Source organism: Gavialis gangeticus, unplaced genomic scaffold (assembly GCF_001723915.1).
Source record: "Gavialis gangeticus isolate Ggan-Ray unplaced genomic scaffold, GavGan_comp1, whole genome shotgun sequence".
Taxonomy (NCBI): Eukaryota; Metazoa; Chordata; order Crocodylia; family Gavialidae; genus Gavialis; species Gavialis gangeticus.
Window position 1 is genome coordinate 25,459,367 of NW_017728998.1, and position 18,146 is coordinate 25,477,512.

The 18,146-nt window shown below is 41.3% G+C and overlaps 1 protein-coding gene across 5 annotated transcripts in view; it reads left to right on the forward strand.

The window, feature by feature from the left end:
- CUNH19orf12 (chromosome unknown C19orf12 homolog) overlaps positions 1–12,602 on the forward strand; it is a 13,257-nt gene extending 655 nt beyond the window's left edge. The window contains exons 2-5 of one of the 5 annotated variants that reach the window (XM_019505640.1): positions 1,424–1,495; positions 7,732–7,769; positions 8,131–8,306; positions 11,181–12,602. In XM_019505640.1, the coding sequence (XP_019361185.1) occupies positions 8,147–8,306; positions 11,181–11,446 (426 nt within the window). In that variant the 5' untranslated portion in view covers positions 1,424–1,495; positions 7,732–7,769; positions 8,131–8,146 and the 3' untranslated portion in view covers positions 11,447–12,602. Of the gene's footprint in view, positions 1–1,423; positions 1,496–7,731; positions 7,770–8,130; positions 8,307–9,836; positions 10,011–11,180 lie in introns of those variants that run through there. The other 4 variants (XM_019505639.1, XM_019505642.1, XM_019505641.1 and 1 more) reach the window with 4 other exon arrangements.
- Positions 12,603–18,146: the final 5,544 nt, after the last annotated feature.

Genomic DNA, 18,146 nt, shown 5'->3' on the forward strand with positions numbered 1-18,146 from the left:
ATGGCAGGGTGCCAGTGGGAATAGGTAGGGACTGGGAAGACAAAAGGTAAAGCCGCGAAGGGTGGGGAGGAACAGGGGAAAGAGAGGCCAAAGGTGAGTAGGCGAGATGGTACAGAGGTAGTGATTCAAGGTAGAAAAGAGGCTGTCTGAGAAAAAGCGAATAGCTGGAAATTAGGAACACAAAGGGCAGAAAAGGAGGGCAGGGGAGAAAAGGTAGACAAAAGAAAAACGTAAGAGGTCAGGTCTGGCAGATGTCAGATGGTGAATCAGATGCCAGGCAGGTTGTAATGTGTCATAAATCCAAAGTCTGTATTGAGGACGTGATTTGCCAGTCAGGTTTGTAATTTAAATGAAATGGTGCCATCGACTGGATGGTTGTGGGCCCCGTGAAAGCTGCAAGTCTTCAGGAGGGGTTTCAAGGAAGAGAGGAGCACGTAGGCCAGACTGTGCTTTGGAAGGGAGACTGCAACAAGGACAGGGGGACATCTAGGAGAAATAAAGGAAAGGGGCATTGAAGCTGGTGATCCAGTTGCACGGAGCTGTGAAACAGAGGCAAGTGGTCTTAAATTTGATGTAGGTAGGAGGAGCTGTGGGAGTGATTGGGTGTGGGAATGAGGTGGTCAGATTGCTGGGTTAATGACAGTGCCCAGTCCATCTAAAAACAAGAAGCCATTTTCAGTTTCATAGTTTGTCAAATAGGTGAAACGTTGTAACCAAGGTCAGGCAGCCAGACTGAAAGCAGAACTAAAAGTCACGGCATCCGACCTCCTGGCTTGATGCTAGCCTTGGTAAAGAGATGAGATACCGGGCCTTGCAGGCTTCGTGGCGGTGGAGCCAGGAGCAGTGTATCCATTCTGTAGAACTGTAGGCAGGTGACTGGCACCAGCCTTTCAGCGGTACAGCGATCTGGCCTCCTAGGTAGGATGGGGGGAAAGTCAATTGTTTTGTAAAATACAATTCATGTGTTTCATAGTTTCAATGTAGTTTTATTTTAAAAATCAACTTTTTAAAAATAAACTATAAAATGGACAAACCTATGCTAAGTCCTCAGTTTACAATAATCTCTTGAAATCACATAAATAAATGAGCACAGCATCAATAAGTTCTCCTCAGATGTTAATGAGCTAAAGTCTACTCATAATCTCTTTCATGATACTGAGAATCAAAAGAAAAAAAACTTTACTTTTTGAGGTCAGTGGAAGTCTTGTAAAAATCACAGTATCATGCACTGTATTTAAGTATTTGCCTTTTTCCTCCAGTTTGTACAATAGAGCAAGTGCTAGTATTAGCATGTATTCAAATGCCAGTGCTTTTCTTTTTCCACCAAACAGAAAAGCTGTTAATTTCTTTTAGTTTCAGTTTAGGTGCAGTGCTGCAAATGGTGTTTGTCTTTCTTTTTTTCTTTTGGACTCGCTCATTCAAGATTTGAGGAACTGACTGGGAGATGAAAAAGTAGAGAAGCTTCTAACTTCTGAATAAAAAGCAGGTGGAAAAGGTAAGCTATATTAACTCTAAACACCTGAACTGTGCTGTGCTGTGCCTGGCTTCTTGTGAAAAGAGATCTTGCATTTGAAAGCTTGTCTAATTTTATCCTGACTACACAGTTGGTCCCATAAAAGATGCCACCCTCAAATCCTTGCCTCTCACAAATACCTAAAGGACGTGTCAAAATTTCAAAAGTATTTAGGCACTTCAAGGTACAGGTAAATACAATTTTCAGGTGTGAAATTTTTAACTAGTTCTCAATTATTTCAGTTCTAGTTGGGTTTTTTATGGGAGCTAGATGCTTTGGAAAATTCCAGTCCATATCTTCAGGCATGTAAATATCTTTGAAATCTACCCAGCTGTTACTAGAAGCAATCCAAGCTGACTAATGTTACTGTTTCTTTTGTTTAACAAATCAGTTAGATTTAGATTCAAAACATGCTTTGATAAACTTAAGTAAATGTGTTGGATGTTTTTTATTAGCAGTGGCGTAGGTTGTAGCCATGTTGGTCTAAGGACTTAGGCAGACAAGGTTCTTCAGGTAAATCTGAAATCTTTTATTAGACCAACCTAGATATTTGGAAAAAAATCTTCTTTGCAAGCTTTCAGCAGTGCCTTTTGACTAACAAAAAACAGTGCTGCAAGGCTATTTTTTGCTACTTTTATTAAATTCCAATAATTCCACAGCTTGACACATTTGAGTAAAAAAATTATAGAAAACAAGCACTATTATACTAAAAGATAGTGCGTGATATAAAATGTAAAAATCAAGGGTCTGAGCTACATAATTGTTTAAAGCTATGTACTAAGGTGTAAATAGGTACTGTAAGTTTTCCTGGTTTCAAAAAGTACTGTATCCAATTTAATATAAGGGATATATTTAGTTTCAAATTATCACATTTTAATGGTTATGCCAACCAATAATGAACTTCTATTTATGGCAATAAAAGGTACAAATTCAAAATGAGATTAAAATTAATTGTGATTTAAGGTTTCCTGATGCAAATAATTAAATCAATACACCTTGCTCACAAATAAAACCTCTACATGAAGGGGTGAAAGTGAGATTTTTCAAAGGTGCAGATGAAGCAATTTCCATCAAACTAACAGAGCGCAGGTAGGGGCTTCTTAGGGGGCTCCTTTGTTGTAGGTAAGCATGTTATTTAACGATGACTCTTTTTTTTTTTCCAGAAACTCGTCAACAGCACTTTATGGACTTTATCGATCAGGGCGAGTGATTCTGCAGATTGCTAAATGTAGGCTCCTCCTTGTGGTCTAATGATTGTTCATTGTTCCATTCGTTAATTGTTTACTGATAATTTGGTGGTCACAGAGGATGACTATATGACAATAACAGCCATTTATATCAGGGTCATGATGTTAAAATATATAGGTATATTGCCGAAGGCAGGGTCATAGAGACATAATGAAACCAGAGCTGGAAACCTCTTGGAGTCCTGTCTTTCTATTCTTTTTACAATCAGATTTTAATGGAAAGATTCCCTCTTGTGATTCTAATATATATAGGTAATGACTTCATAGAAAGCCACTCTCAGTTGTCTGGAGAGTCTATCCAGATGTCTGTGTCCATCACTTCAATGGCCACCATAGTAAAGCTGGCTACTGGTTGAGTAGTTAGACTGTTTTATTGCTGGGATATTTAGTCTGAAATTTAGAGTTCCCTGTAACAGCCCCTGAATACTGTATGCTCTCTGAATTTGAGTATTGTCACCATGTTTACTGCATGCTGTTGGCCTGTGATAGGAACCTGAAGGGCATTTGAGAAAACTGGTCTTGCATTAGCTGTGGAAGCAGGGTCATTCTTGTCTCTTGTGAGAGGAATCTCCAAAGCTTAGCTTCTACTGCTGAAAGAGGTCTGTCTCCTTAGTCAGCAGATCTGTTTTTTCTCCCAACTGAATTTAGCTGTTGAGAAATCAGGGTTAGTGTTTTTCAGCTAAGTAGGGCAAAGCAGAAGAGAGTCTTTGTCATAGACTCACTGTTTGGTAGGGAGTCAGCACAGAACGATGCTCTGATCTGATGTTCAGGCAGCCTCTGCTGGGAGGTACAAGAACCGCTGTGTTTAATAATCAGTTGGGGATGTCCATCTCTATGACTCTTTAATATGAGTTGCTCAAATCTGGAGGCCATATCTATCTGTTCTGCTCAAAAACAGTATCCTCGAGCATGCTGCACTGCACAGAGCAGGTTGCCTCCTAACTCAGCAGTTGTGTATCCTGCAGGTAGGCTAACTAGCATGTCACTCAGCAGTGCAAATTAGCTCTTCCAAACTATTACACAAACCCAGCTGGGATGTTCAGTTTAAGCAGCAGCCCACTCAAAGCAGCACAGTAGGCCTGATAACTCCTTTCTGGAGCACGTTAAATTTACTGGGTAGACATAGCCTCAGACCGGAAGGGGTATAGTGTTCATATTGCCACAAGGAAACCTCTTTATTTGGCACTATGGCACACGTTCGCACCAAGAGGACAGAAGGACCCCAAGCAGTTTTTTTTTACAGTTGTATATGGTTTTTGTTATAAGGTCCTGAGTCTCTTTTGAGGAATGTGGGATATCAATCTAGTACATGCAATAAATAAAGTAAAACAGCAAAACAAAAGAAGAGTCTGAGAGCTCGTGCCTTCTAGAGTGCGGCGTGTTACAAGGGACATGTTCTAAGAGCTTTCCTCATCCTCCTAGCATTGCTAGTCTGGTGCTAGTTTATACAGAGCTGATCACAGTGAAGTGAGGAAGCTGGGACAGAGTGCTGTTTATACCGGACATAAAGCGGATGTGGAGCTAGTTCAGGGTGTGCTTCTTATCTCACTGGCATTTTAGCAACTCCTGCCTTGTGGACACATCAGGTGAGATCTTCTAGAGTTGGAAGAAGAGTTAGTTGCTCACTATGGCTGCTTGCAGGCATTAAAAAAAACAGCAACCCCGCGCTTTACCAGAAGAAGCAGCGCATTACTTCAACCCAGCTCTGCAGTGTCTGTATAGGTTGGGTGCTTCAGTGAGGCTTTTTGGTGCTTTTAGCTGAAGCTGAGGTGATCAACTATTAGACAAAAGCATCAAAGAAGCCTCACTAAAGCACCTGATCTATACAGACATCAGGGCCCAACTAAGGCACTGCCTCTTTCTGCACTGAGCCTAGCACATGCCCAGAACATGCCAAGTCTCTAGTAAAGCGCAGCTTTTTTTTTTTTTTTTTAACATCTGCAAGCAGCCAATATGTCTTGAGGGTCAACTGAAGTCTTTGCCTATGGGCAGAAAGCAGGCATTGAACTCAGCAGGTACCCAGGCTCTAATCCAGATCATATCCTTAATTCTCAGACTGAGATTACACAGGAAAAATTAGAAATCCTCTGGCAATCTTATGGATTTAAAATGGAAGTAGGGTCCACATTCTTCAATCTTGAATCTTTATGCAGATAAGAAATGCATGGTAAAAGAAACAGTTCAGCTTATAGCCTCTTGCCTGTATCCGGATGTCATCTCTGTTAGCTAAATTGTAAACTGTGGCAGGGAGTATGTTGTGTGGTCTTATTTGGCATAATGCTTAGCATAGTCTCTTAGCTATTGTCTCAGTAAAGGCTTATTACATTGTCCCTATTACTGACAATTTGTTACAGAAAACGGTGGTTGGGAGAATCTTCCATTTTGATGCAAAAAAGCTTTCACTTTCAAATTCTGAAGTGTCAGCTGAGAGATTCTCTCCAGCAGTGGTTACTTCTGCTGCTGCACCCAAACAGCTTTTCCATACCGGAAAGTCGCAGCAAGGAATTGACTTAAGTTAAATGAATGCGCACTTGGTTCTGAATGAATTGACATGCTCTGTTAACAGAACACTTTAAAGGTTGCAGTGTGAAACACTAAGTTAAGAAATGCCAACGTTAATATGCAGCTTTAGTTCAGGCTTGGTGCATGTGAACATGCCTACATATTATTTTTCTACAAGGCCCCCATCTCATTTAGTGCACAAAATGGATGGTTTTTGCTTAATGAGCTGCAACTCAGTACTTTTTCTCCTGCTTGGTCAGTGTGCAACCCTAGGCCTTACTGGCGCTGGATTTAGAACCCAGTCCTGATACCGTGTTCCAGGGAGACCCAACCTTTAGACCAACCATGGTACCTGCATTTGATAATAGGGGAATTTTACTGATACACTGTGATAGCAGATAAGAGTAATGCAGGCAAAGCAAACAAAATAACACCTCCCCTCCCCCCCATCCTACTTACCTACCAGTCCCCAGGATTCAGAAGGAAACTGGTGCACCTGGCCAGTATGCGAGGACTACCTGGCGAACGGTTTTTTGCATGAATGTTAGCTGTCTTGGAGGTCGAGGGCCAATGTCTTACCCCGCCCTCCCCACCCCGCCAAAGGTGGGTGAGACAGATAGGTGGTGCACCCTCTGCCCATGAGGGCTTCAGGATCCCCCCCGCTGCTCTGAAAATCCCTCCTTTTGTATTATTTTTCTCCTGACAATTCTTCATTTCCAGGTATCATTGATTGGTTTCCCCGTGGTCATCATACTGTCCACATTCTGTGTTGCCAGCCTCCACAAACGCATCGTGCATTTGTATCTTAATTCAGTCATTTGCCAGTGTCTTACTTTGGGCATCCCCCCCAAAAATTGGAAATCTGAAGGGCTTTGCAGCTGGTCCCTGTGACCTGATGTCAATTTTTCAGGTTCCTTATCTTGCTCTGGAACACCGTCTGCATGTTTTCAATTTCCCCGGATGTATGTGCCTGCTTGTCTGCTAGGTTCAAACAGTGTCTGCCTCAAAGGCTGTGAGCATGACATTTTTTCACAGACAGACTTTTAGAAACTAATTAACCCTTGCCATTCCCCTGGACCATTGCAGTACTACCAATGCAGTATTTACTCTACCTACAAGACAGTTCCTAATAGCAAATCTCTAAATATCATTTTCTAGCCATCAAGCCATACTTATGGTTATAATACACACACACTGGGGAACCAAATGAAGCTGTTCTCTGAAACCTTAATTTTGGTATTTAATTTTGAGCATGTGGCTTTACCACTCAAGAGTACATCTGCCCTGCTGCTCTTGAGATCTGCCTCCAGCATGCTTGTGAGTGTTAGCAGGAGTAACCTCTTGAATGCTGGAAATGTGCAGAGCAGGTGGAACACATTGTGGGAGGCACCCTTGGGGGTGTCTTCAAAGTGGTGTAGACCTGCCCTTCTGTCCTCTGTAACACGGGGAAGGGGTGGTGGTTCTTTGTAAAATTATAGCTTTTCAAAAAAGTAGAAGTTTCACCTTCTAACACCAGATCCTTTGGGGTTTTATATATAAGGTTAAACAAAGGACAAGGCTTGAAGGACAAGAATCATCTTTATTTTGTGCCTTTTGAATTGACTATGTCTTGAATGTTGTCAACCACAAGTTCAAATGTTTGCTCTCCTGTTCTGGGGTAATATGTTTTATAACTTCATAGAGTTTAGCTGTTTCTCTGCTGAAGATGTGCAGATCAGGATATTTGAAGGCTTGTAAGCCAACCAAATATGAATTGCAAAAAACCTATTCCTGACGGCATAGTGACCCATTAGCAGATTTTGGGAGGTTTTTTTTTTTTTTTTGGTTTACAGTGATGTTGCAGCTTCTTGGTGAAAGGGCTGTAAAATTTTGATAGGCAGAATATTCATCTATAATTTCAATTTTAGAAATTACTTAACTGTTTGCTAAAATTTTTCCTCAGTCCCCGCATGAGGCACCCTCAGAACAGAATGATTTGGCATAAATCATCATAACTGCCAATCTCAAAACAAATGAAAATGTGCTGTACCGTAATGGAAGTATAGCTACACCTATATTCAAAGTTGCCTTACTGGTTCCATATAATGTGGAAGGGGCACACAATGAGCCTGATCCATCAACTTTGCTGTAGCTTTCCTTTGGGAAAAGGTGCAGTGCAGATGCAATCCATTTGCTTCCACAATGTGTCATGGTACCATCACATCAGGGGCTGGTGTTACATCAGTGCAAAGTACACCCAGCTGCTACTGAGGTTAGCAAGAGCTGCTGGCTCACAGTACCTTTCATGATTAGGCATCAAGGAACTTAAGCATATGAAAAAATAAGAGAAAGCTAGGTTTAAACATTTGAGTTAGTGAAAATGTTCACAATACAAGAGAGGAGAAGGAGGAAATACTAGGGAGGACTTGTCAGATACAATCTTATAGTTGTGTAAGAATAGGCACTACCTGTTTCTTCTTTGCCCTGGAGCCATGTACAGCACTGACACAATATGGCAACTGCTTAAGGTAAAAGGCAACAGACCATGAAAAAGAGGGATCACTTTAAAAATCTTTCCTTGCTGTGATTATTTGTCCTCAGGTTTTTTTCTTTAAATTTGGACATACATAGTTTTGTAAACATACCAAACCTCTGATTGGGGTTTCACTTGCTGCTTGGTTAAAAGGCTAGTTGCTTGTCAAACTGTTATCTTGCCTTCTGAAAGAAGAAATGCTGCTCTGATTTCCAAATCTTTCTTGTTCTGAGTGAGTGGCTAAACACTGTTTTCTGCCCCACACTTAGGTACCTAAACAGTGTAAGCATTTGGTGTCAGAGGTCTGATACCTATTTACTGTCTTCCAGACTTGACTTGTGAACTTATGTTTCCAGGATCCTACCAGCCAAGATGCCAGTCAGCATTAAAGATATGATGCAACTCTTGTGCCATGTCTCTGAAGAGAAGAAAATGAAGGCTGCAATCAAGCAATCTGGGCGAGGAGCGCTGCTAGCGGGTGCAACAGCTTTTTTGGGGGGCTTGGTAGGCGGTCCACCTGGAATAGCTGTAGGTAAATGTAGTTTGCTGTGGCTTCGTTGAACTGAGTGCTGGAATGACAAGACCTGGAGATGATGGAATTATCAAATCGATGTATGATGTGTGAAAAGGAAGGTGAAGTAGGTTTTCATAATGGAAAACTTGCCAATTTCATTTTCAATTTGAAAAATACAATTGCATGTACTACTGTTGCCTTCTTGAAAGGAATGGTTTTGACGGTTCCTAATTAACCAGGTACTCTGTTTAAAATGAGTAAACCTAGATCCTATGTGCCAGCGCAATCCTGCACACAGGCTGTGTCATCCAACCCATAGGGCTATGTAATCCAGCCCACGGGGCTGGAAATTTGTTGGTGAGGAGTGGTGGCAACACTGATTGCTCTGACTCTGGGACTCTGTTGCAGAAGTTAAGGCTGCCACTGCTACCCTACTGCCAAATTTCTGGACCTCTGGGAAGTCCCATAAACTGGATGACACAGCTCCATAGGTTAGATTAATCTTACAGGCTAAAGGTTGAGCACAACTGTCCTAGGTTATTGACCCATTTGGAGCAAACATTTTACAACTTCAGAGAACAGGGGGTTGGAAATTCCATTTTATTCCTTGTGGGAACTCTATTTTGCTTGGATATGAAGCGATGGTGAAGAAATAGCTCCAGTTTAACCTTAACCAGAGGAGTGGAGATTCTTTCTAAACAATCAATTACTTCTGTCCCCTGAAAGATAATTTGTTGTATTTAAAAATGCACTGTGCCTGTTGTCACAGTTGGATGTGTGTCTGTATTCTGTGTCACGTCTTTTCTCTGCATAATGAAAATGAAATGAAAGCTCTGAGCTTAGTAGCAGAGAGAGATACTGATAGGAGAGAACTCAACTAAATGCCTTTATTTTATGGACCTCTGCCATTGTAAAGCTGGCTTAGTCAAGTCCCGATGGCCTCAGACCTTTGAACATTTGGGCCAGGAGTGTTAAAGCCCTTCCCTAGAGTTCAGTAGGAATGCTTGTTATGGAGAAAGATAGTGTGCATGCTTAAGTGCTTAGCAGGATTGGGGAAGTGTGGTAATGCAAAATAAGCATCCAGCAAGCAAAACAGCAGGAAATTCAAAATGACACTGCATTGGATTACTGGCAGGGGAGATTTGTCTTTGTATTTTTTTTTTTAATGCTAGCCACTTTAAGAAATTAGGTGAATCTGGGTACGTGTAAATCACTTATAACATTAAGTCTGGCAAGGAAGAACAAGAGAAAATGGCGTAACTGGCCATCTGCTTCCATAAAATGGCTGAGAATAGTTTTAGGCAATTAAACAGTTGGAGTGATAAATAAAAAGGTATATTGTCTGGTTGTCCACCAGGTAATGGAACAAGAGCAGCGTATAAAAGGGAGACTAAGTCCCTGTCTAATATGCAGCTATGACTGAGTTAAAATCTGACACAAAGCAAAGGCAGAAATAAGTGACCCTCTGACTGCATTAAAGCCTGCCTTAGCTTTTTTTAAGTGTTCAGTTTGGGTACAGGAATGCATTTAATCGTGCTTTACCTGTAGAAGTTTTGCTGTACATGGATTAAGCTGGTGCCACAGATTGGTTAGCAGGAGTTACAGATATTTCTCATGATGAGCTATACAAAAAGGAAACTCATCCTTCATTATGTCCCTGAGAAACTGCAGCATATTATGCTTTCCAGGGCTTGGAACACTTGCCTGAGTCCCTCTGAATTGGTAGGTTTGTTGCTGGGGAAAAGAAATGGTCATGTAAAAGATCTTCCTTTCTCAAACTGCTAGAAACTTGCATGTCAATATTTCTAGTGACTTTGGCATCAAGTGTCCCTAAATCAGATATTGATGTTCTCCTAAAAGTTTCATGCAGATGAATGCAACCATCTTTGGCTTTCAGATGTTTCCCTGATATCACGGGTAGAATTGGTAGCTCTGTAAACTTGTTTGTCTTTTGAAATATGCTTTCCAGAGGTGTGTAAATTATAGTTTAGGAATAGTCCCTGAGTGCAAGCATTCTGGAAGCCAAGGAACTGGGTTCTGGGCCTGTGCTGTATGTGTGTAGATGTTCCTGATTTTTCTGTGTGGGAAAGCGGTTCATTCAGGACCATCGAGCTTGGTGTTGTGCACCAAAGAGAATTACTTTGCAATTTAGGATTAGAACTTCTTTTGAAAGTGAGGTCATTTTTCAGAGCAGCATTAATAACCACCTACTAGTTACCCAAGATCCTCCCAGTAATCAAAGAATGAGCCAGAACAGCTCCTTGTACAAAATAAGAACTTGCTGGAGAATATGGAGCTCTGCCTCCCCCTGGGGGAAGTGTTGATTTAACAGTCAATAGGCTCACGATGTCATAATCAGTACAGATTGCAATCAGTGGGTTTGTTTGACCTATTGTAAGTCTCTTTTTATGCAAGGACTTTACCAAGGCTTGGAGAATACAACACCCCAAATAACAGCAGGGAAACTTGTACCATGACATGTGGTTCCAGTGCATAGCAGCACTTGCACCAGTGTGTCATAGTAGATAAGTATGTTAACATTGATAGCCAACGTAACTGTGTGGTTTGTTTTGTACTTTCCTTTGCCAGGCTTTATTTAAAGATACAGCTCATCCTGAAAAGACAGATGCCCCAAGGGGTGACCACTTACCTCTGACTTGCAGCTCTAAGTTAGGGTTGAGTGTGTTTTGAGATCTGTAGTTTGACTGGAATTGACCTTTCTAGACACTGTCAATTGGACTTGTACACAAACATTAAAGTAAACGTGCTTATGGACACCAACCTACATTTGATTGATAATTAAAATGGTAGCACCATTGAAACCGAATGAGTAGAATTCAGAGACGGTCACTTCAGATTTGGGGCTCTAAATCATCTTTTTTTGTTTTCTAGGGGGTGCGGTTGGTGGCTTGCTTGGAGCATGGATGACAAGTGGACAGTTCAAGCCAATCCCACAGATTTTACTGGAACTGCCTCCTGCTGAACAACAAAAGCTCTATGAGGAAGCCTTTGCAATTGTCAGGAATTTAGATTGGACTGATATTGTTGAATTGACTGTACTGGTAATGGCAAACGGTGCCCTCCAACAGAAGTTGGCAGGAGTGCTAATAAGTTTTCTCACAAAAGAGCTAAATGCAGAAATACAGTATGGAGAATAAACCTTTCTGAAGAGTTTTTTTTTTCTTCCCTTTATAAAGAATTTTATTCAGACAACTGTGATCCTTTAACCTAGCAATTACTAATTATTGGTGGCAATTGTAAAGTCTAGAAAGTGTAGTAGACAGGTTTAAGTATTTTGGTTTATATAAAGATTAGACTCAATTACTGCATTATCCTAAAACTGACTTACTGTGTAATTGACCATGGGTAAAATTTTCAAAAGCATTTTAGCGGTATAGGGGCTTAACTCCCATTTTTTTTAAAAATGGGACTTGGGTCCTAAAGGTATTTGGATGCTTTTTGAAAAGCCTTGCCTACTGTCTGCACTTATACTGTGAAGGTTGTTTGGAAGAATGAAGAGATTTTCTGGTGATGTTCCTGAGCCTTTGTTTGGTCCCCATCATAACTTTGTCATAATTCTTGAATCTTCTGTTTCCTTATAGCTGTATTAGAAATCTGGCAAATGCCAGGTTGGATCTTATTGGAGGGAGTAGATAAATTGTGCCCAGCAAGATTCACCATCTCCTATTTCATCTTAGAATTGGGGTTGGCACCTCAACCTTGCCTTATAGGGTAAAAATAACTTTCTCTGATTTGAAACTTGTTGAATCTGAACTGTAGGTGTTAATTGTTCCTCTTTTTCATTAAAATATTCTTAAGATGTAGAAGTACAATCAACAAATTTGAAAAGAACTCTTTAACCGAGCTGACCCGTCTTGATGCTCCAGCAGTAATGTATGGATTTCTTGTAGAAAATAATGTTCCCCTGCACTCCTATAAAGTCTCCTGTTTGTGTGTGTGTTTCTTTTAAAACAAATAAGTGGAAACTGGAAACTGAAATCTGAGCAAGAAGGTAGATTTTTACCACATCAACCACTACCTCCTGAATAATGGTGGTGTGGGATGTCTTCTCATCTAGGCTAAAGTTGCAGACTCCAGATGATATCATGTTTGTTGTCTTCTCTTCACTATGAACAATGAAACAGCTGTAGGACTGTACAAAGCTGTATAAAGGTGCCTTTTTATATCTGAAAATCCTACAAGACAAGTGAAACTGTGTTTATATCTTTTTCTTTTCCTAGTAGCAGAATACAAATAAAGACTTTCTGTCAGGTTTCTGGGGAATAGATTTTAATTAAAGTTTGCTGACTACCACTTTGTGCTTTGGATTTATTTGTACAAATGCAGCATGCTCTTAGCAGGCCCTTGTTCATATCCCGTCCTGCCAGAGTGAGAGAGCTTGGCTGAGTGTTGTACTCCTCACTCAAAAGTAATACAGCCCAATAAACTGGCAAGCAGAACTGAACTGAGTCAGAACTAGATCAGTCCCAGTGCATTACACCAAAGCAGGAGTCTACATATATGCAGTTTGGTTGACAATAGATGCAATACAGTTGGCATCTTAAAGGATTTTTTTCAGGTAAGCACAATTACCTGTGCACATTCATGCATGCTTTTGTGTCTTAGAAACAGCATAGCATCCAACATGTGCAAGATCTAGAACAATATAACTTAAATTGCCTTCATAATCACAACGCTTAAATGAGATGTCACCAGAGATGACTGGGTAGTTTATAGCAGGGAGAGAGCCTGCCACCTCAGGATCATGTATTCAAATGAGGCCAAAATCAGCACCAGCTTAAAGATAGCTGACATCTGGTTGTAACATGGCCCACATGAGAAAAGTTGATGACTTAGTCCATTTGCAATTATACTTTGTTTTTACATAGTCCTGTTTATCTGTAGACCTCAAAGCACTTTGCAAAGAGGTCACTCTCATTACCTCCATCTGTAAGACACAGCATGGTGTCACTCAGGGTGGAGAAAATAGGGCCCTAATCAGACATTTAATTTGGCCTACAAAGCACTTGTTAATGAAGCATAGAATTGGAGATGGGCAAATAAATCCTCATGGATCATCTTGTCCCATATTCTGTACAAATCCAGGAGGTACTACCTCTACCCAAGACCAGAAAACTGCCTATCCAGCCTGGGCATGAAAAACTCTAGTGAAGGAGATTAACACAGTTTCCCTGGGCAGCTGGTTGTATTTCCTTCTGTCCTGATGGTTAAGATGCCTTTTCCTCAGATTTGTTCAAAGTTTGCTTTGCTACAGAGTAAATTTACTAATGGCTAATGACGCACAAGAAGAGTGGTTTGCCCAAACTGAGTTTACAAGGTTGGTAGTTAGGAAAAAAAAATCCTTCTCCTTGTAAACTAGGAACAGTGGGTATTAAATCATTGAGAAAGAAAATAAGGCTGGTGCCTCACATAGCTGTTTATCTAGCCACTTGTCAAAGTAGTTGCATTTTAATGTCTATATCCCAATTCCTGCTAGCCAAACCTCACTGAATGATGCAAAAAGAGCATATTTCTTTCCTTTGTTCCTCTACCTACAAGCTGCGGCCTTGAGCTCACAACTATGTTTGTTACTTGGTCTTGTCCGGGGGTTTGGGGGGTTTCAGAAGAACTCTTCGGTAAATGTGATCATCTGACCAAAAAGGGCAGTTGTAAGAGAATTTATTAACATCCATCTGTTGTTGTTCTTTGGTGCAGAGATGCCTGTCCACCACCACATCCCTTGTTGGTATTGGAAACAGCCACGGGCAGGAGATGGCATCTTCTGAAATCCATTCCAGCTGCATAATGTCCAGGCTGAGCGTAAGACAGAGTCGTCACCTAGGAAACGAGGTAAAGCAGTGCCAGCAGTTTCAGGAAGCAGCTGAAGAAGAGTCACTGCAGGGAGATGCACATATTTATACAAAGAAACCATCTGCTCCAATGCTGGTTATTAACCTGGTTTGGTTGTGGATGTGACAGAATCAAGCTAGATTTTCACTGGCAGATGGTGTATTTTTAGCTAAAATTATCTTTTCTTTTTTTTTTATTCCCCTCTGTGTTTTTTTTTAAGCTGTCTAGTTTAAAAATGGAAAGCAAACATGATGGGAAAGTGTTATATTAGAAAAGGGAGAAAATATCTTGGGTGGCTGTTAAAGGGTGAATTCCAACCTAGATTAGTAATTGTGAGATGCCATCTAGTGGGGAAAGATTTTCTTAAATCTGAATATAGTATATGACTCACCATTACTGCCTTCTCATGTGACCACAACTCCTAGCTTTTGAATGCTTGTCCCATGAAAGTTCAGTGCAACTGATTTTTGTTGCTATTAGTTCATGAAACTGCTAGACTTCTGTGAGTTTGTTAGACAAGAAATATTAATTCAGTAATGACCTGCATCTAGCTCTGTCCTGGTGAAGTTGTTTTATGGTGATGTTTGCGTATGAGCCACATAAAAACGAATGTGAAACCTGTGCATTAATAATGATGATAGGAAAATAAATTATTAACCATTATGATGACTTGGAGATGGACAACTTGGACTATGAAATGAGACCTAAGCTGCTGACTATTCGTAAAGCAAGACTCTTCTTTTCCCCACATTTACCTTAATCCTCCTAAATCTAAAATGAACCAAGGTGAACAAGAAATACTTGTAGGCAAAACAGAAAACTGAGAATATTTTTAACTCTGTTAATGATCATTGATTATTCACAATGGCTACAGATTGTGTTGCAGATGGATTATGATTAAACTGCTCATGTAGAATGGCATTTGTTCAGTGTGGTTCAGATCTTCACAGTTAGCATTTTTACCAAGAGACATAGGCAGAGGTAAGGAAATGTTATTTTCCTTACCTCTGTTAGGAAAAGTTAGTGCCTGGGCACATTGCAAGGTAGGCAAACCATTTAAAACCCCTGTCAGAACCACTGTGCATTGCCAGTCAAGAAATCTGGGTAGGAGAGAGTTTGCATGTGTCTGCATAAGCTCCCATCACTGCAATTATGTAAATACCTCCTGAAACACATAAAAATAGAACTAACAATAGCAGTCTCTCTCTTCTTTTCCAGACTGCAAGCAAAATCGCCTGATTACAGGGTGGCTTTTGTGCTTGCTTGCTTGCTTGTCTGTGTTTGTATCTAGAAAATACGGACTTTGGATTTAGTTCTGAAAGCAGCATGCTCCATGATTATTGCTATTTCTGGCAGAGGAGCTACTTTGCCAGCTGTGAAAGTTCTCTTGTCTCCCCCCTATTGATCAACAGTGTTACCGCACCAGTGGCACAGGGAAGGTGAGAGAGGTCGCGCTTACAGCTGGTGAGGTGATCTCATGTGCTGCTCAGTCCAGTCCGTTGCAAGAATTTGAATAATGGGACAGGAACCCTGAACTGGGTTGAGTCTAGAGCCAGTGTAGAAAATACAGACTGCTCGGGTGATGCCTGCGTGGTACCTGGGTTGCTAAGCAAGTGAGCAGCAACATTTTGTACCAGTTGGAGCCTTTCTAGACTTTGTAGCTTTGTTCCTCTAGGTGAACTGCAATTCTCAAAACCAGACACCTGCAAGTACATGGAGTAATCCTCCAGACTCCTGAATCTTCCAGCCAGATTTACGCTGTAGTGGATGAGAAGTAATCTCTTGGCTAGCCACAGATGAAAGCTGGAATCGTTTGTGTTGCTGGTGTGTGCTTGGGCATCCGATAGCACTGAAGGCCTGGAGTCCTTTTGGACCTGTCAAACAGGTACAACCTGAGGGCACATACCCTGGGTAGTAGGAAATATTATAGGGGAGGTACATTTTTTTTTTTTCCAAAAGCTTTCTCTCTGCTAATGAGCACTGCTTCTCTTTGGCCTGGTTCAGTGTTAACTAGCTGCTTCTGGTGCTGCATTTGGCTAAATGCCGGGTAAGATAAAGGAGGTACACAGCTGGGGGTTGAGCTCTGTGCTGCTGGCAGTTAAGCCAGTGTTGCCTCACCAGCTGTCCCAATAATTTCTTATGAATGTTGAATAATAATGTGGGGCAGAGAGCTGAGCTTTGGAAGGCTCTTCAAGGCTTTGGAGGATAGCCCTTGTCATCATTTATTTAGTGACTTTGATTTTCAAAATCATTTCAGAGAAACAACTAAGTCAAGTGCAGCCACACACACGGTGATGTATCATTCTGCCTAGTTATGATGCTTCCCCCCCCTTCAAGTGCCCAAGTGTTTCTTTGACAACTAAAAATGCTTTCAGTGAAATTTGAGCATTTGTTACCACCAAACCCACCCACTTACATCTAAGTATCTGTGTAAAACCAGGGGTGCATTTTAAAAACATGGAACTTACAGAGTTTATGAGGCTTCTGATGAAATGCGCACCTTTTCAGTTAGCTCCACATTGGTAGGTGGAAACTAAAGCATGGACAGTTTAAGTGACTTACCCTTGGTTACATAGCTAGTGATAGAACTGGAAACCCAGAAATCCTGGCTCTTGATCCTGTGCTCTAACATTTGACACATTCTTTCACAAGTAAATAGCAAGCTTTGGGTATTAGTGGCCCAGATGTCTGTGGTCATGTCAGTGCTCACTGTTATCGTATTAGAATGAAGAACAGCCAAGACTCACCACAAGGGTGAGGAAAATGGCTGATAACCCTTCCTTTGTCCCATTTCTGCTGCCATGGGAGTGGGAAGCCTGTTCTGTCCTCCCACTGCATTGTTTCCTCTATTCTAAGGCATATACATGTGCTCTGGGAGGGAGGGGTGCTTTAATTAGAGGGGCTTTCTAATTAAAGTGCCTGGAACATCTCATAAGTCAGTGTCCCTGCTCTGAAAAATGGTGGCAAGGGCACTTTAACTAAGCTCATTTTTCAGCGTGGGGACGCTAATATATGAGACACCAGAATCTGCTGGAGTGCACTAATTACTGTGCTCCAGCAGATTTAATTAATCGAGTCTGCTCTGACGTGCTGTAATGTTGGAGCAACTTTGCTGCATGTGTATAGGTGCTTATGTGACTTCATGAGATGAGCCCATGGTGTTATTTCCTATGAGCTGCGGCTGCCTGACTTGTTCTCCCATGTAGCCTGTGTCTGTGAAGTCCTTTAAACAGCAGGAGGCTGCAGAGGAGGATTTTTGTAATAGCTCTGGGTAAAGTATTTAAAGAAGCTGACATAGCAAGAACTTACTGCATGGGTCTTTATAAAATGGGGATGACTATGCTCAGCTACTTCATGGAGGGTTGAGAGCTGGTAGTTACTGGTTATAGGTGCTGTCATTCGGAAGGAGTTCTTGAAGGGCACAGTATGATCAGCATTGTATTGCCCACACTCTAGCACATTAAATTGTAGTGGAAACTGTTACATTTGCTCACCTGGGTTTCATATCAAATGCCTAGTTCTCCAGAAAGAAAGCTTGATTGACCAATGACTGCAAGGTACTGAACCAGCTCATCTTCTGATGTAGGGATCCTTCTTAGTGCAACCGGTGGTGGCAGCAATCCCTCATGGTCATGGATAATTGCTCCCATGGGTCAAGTAAGGGTGTGAAGATGAGTCCACCGATGGCTCAGGTTAATGCTAGAGCCGCAGTCTCTCTGGCAGATGCCACAGCTGGTTAAAGGGAGGGCTGAACTGCAGATTTCTCAGTCTTGTTCACTTTCCTTCCATTTCTGTCGCTTTTCTGCCTCCAGGGTGAGATGGTTTTCCTCAAAGTAAGATGTATCTTCTCTCACAAGATGTCAACATGTAGCCCTGTCCTGGGCTATTTTTCCCCAGTTTGTAGTGTCAATGATACACTTCTTAATGTTTGCCTTGAGGATGTCCTCGAAGCATTTCTTTTGGCCCTCACATGTCCTTTGTCCCTGGCTGAGTTGGGAGTATAGCAGT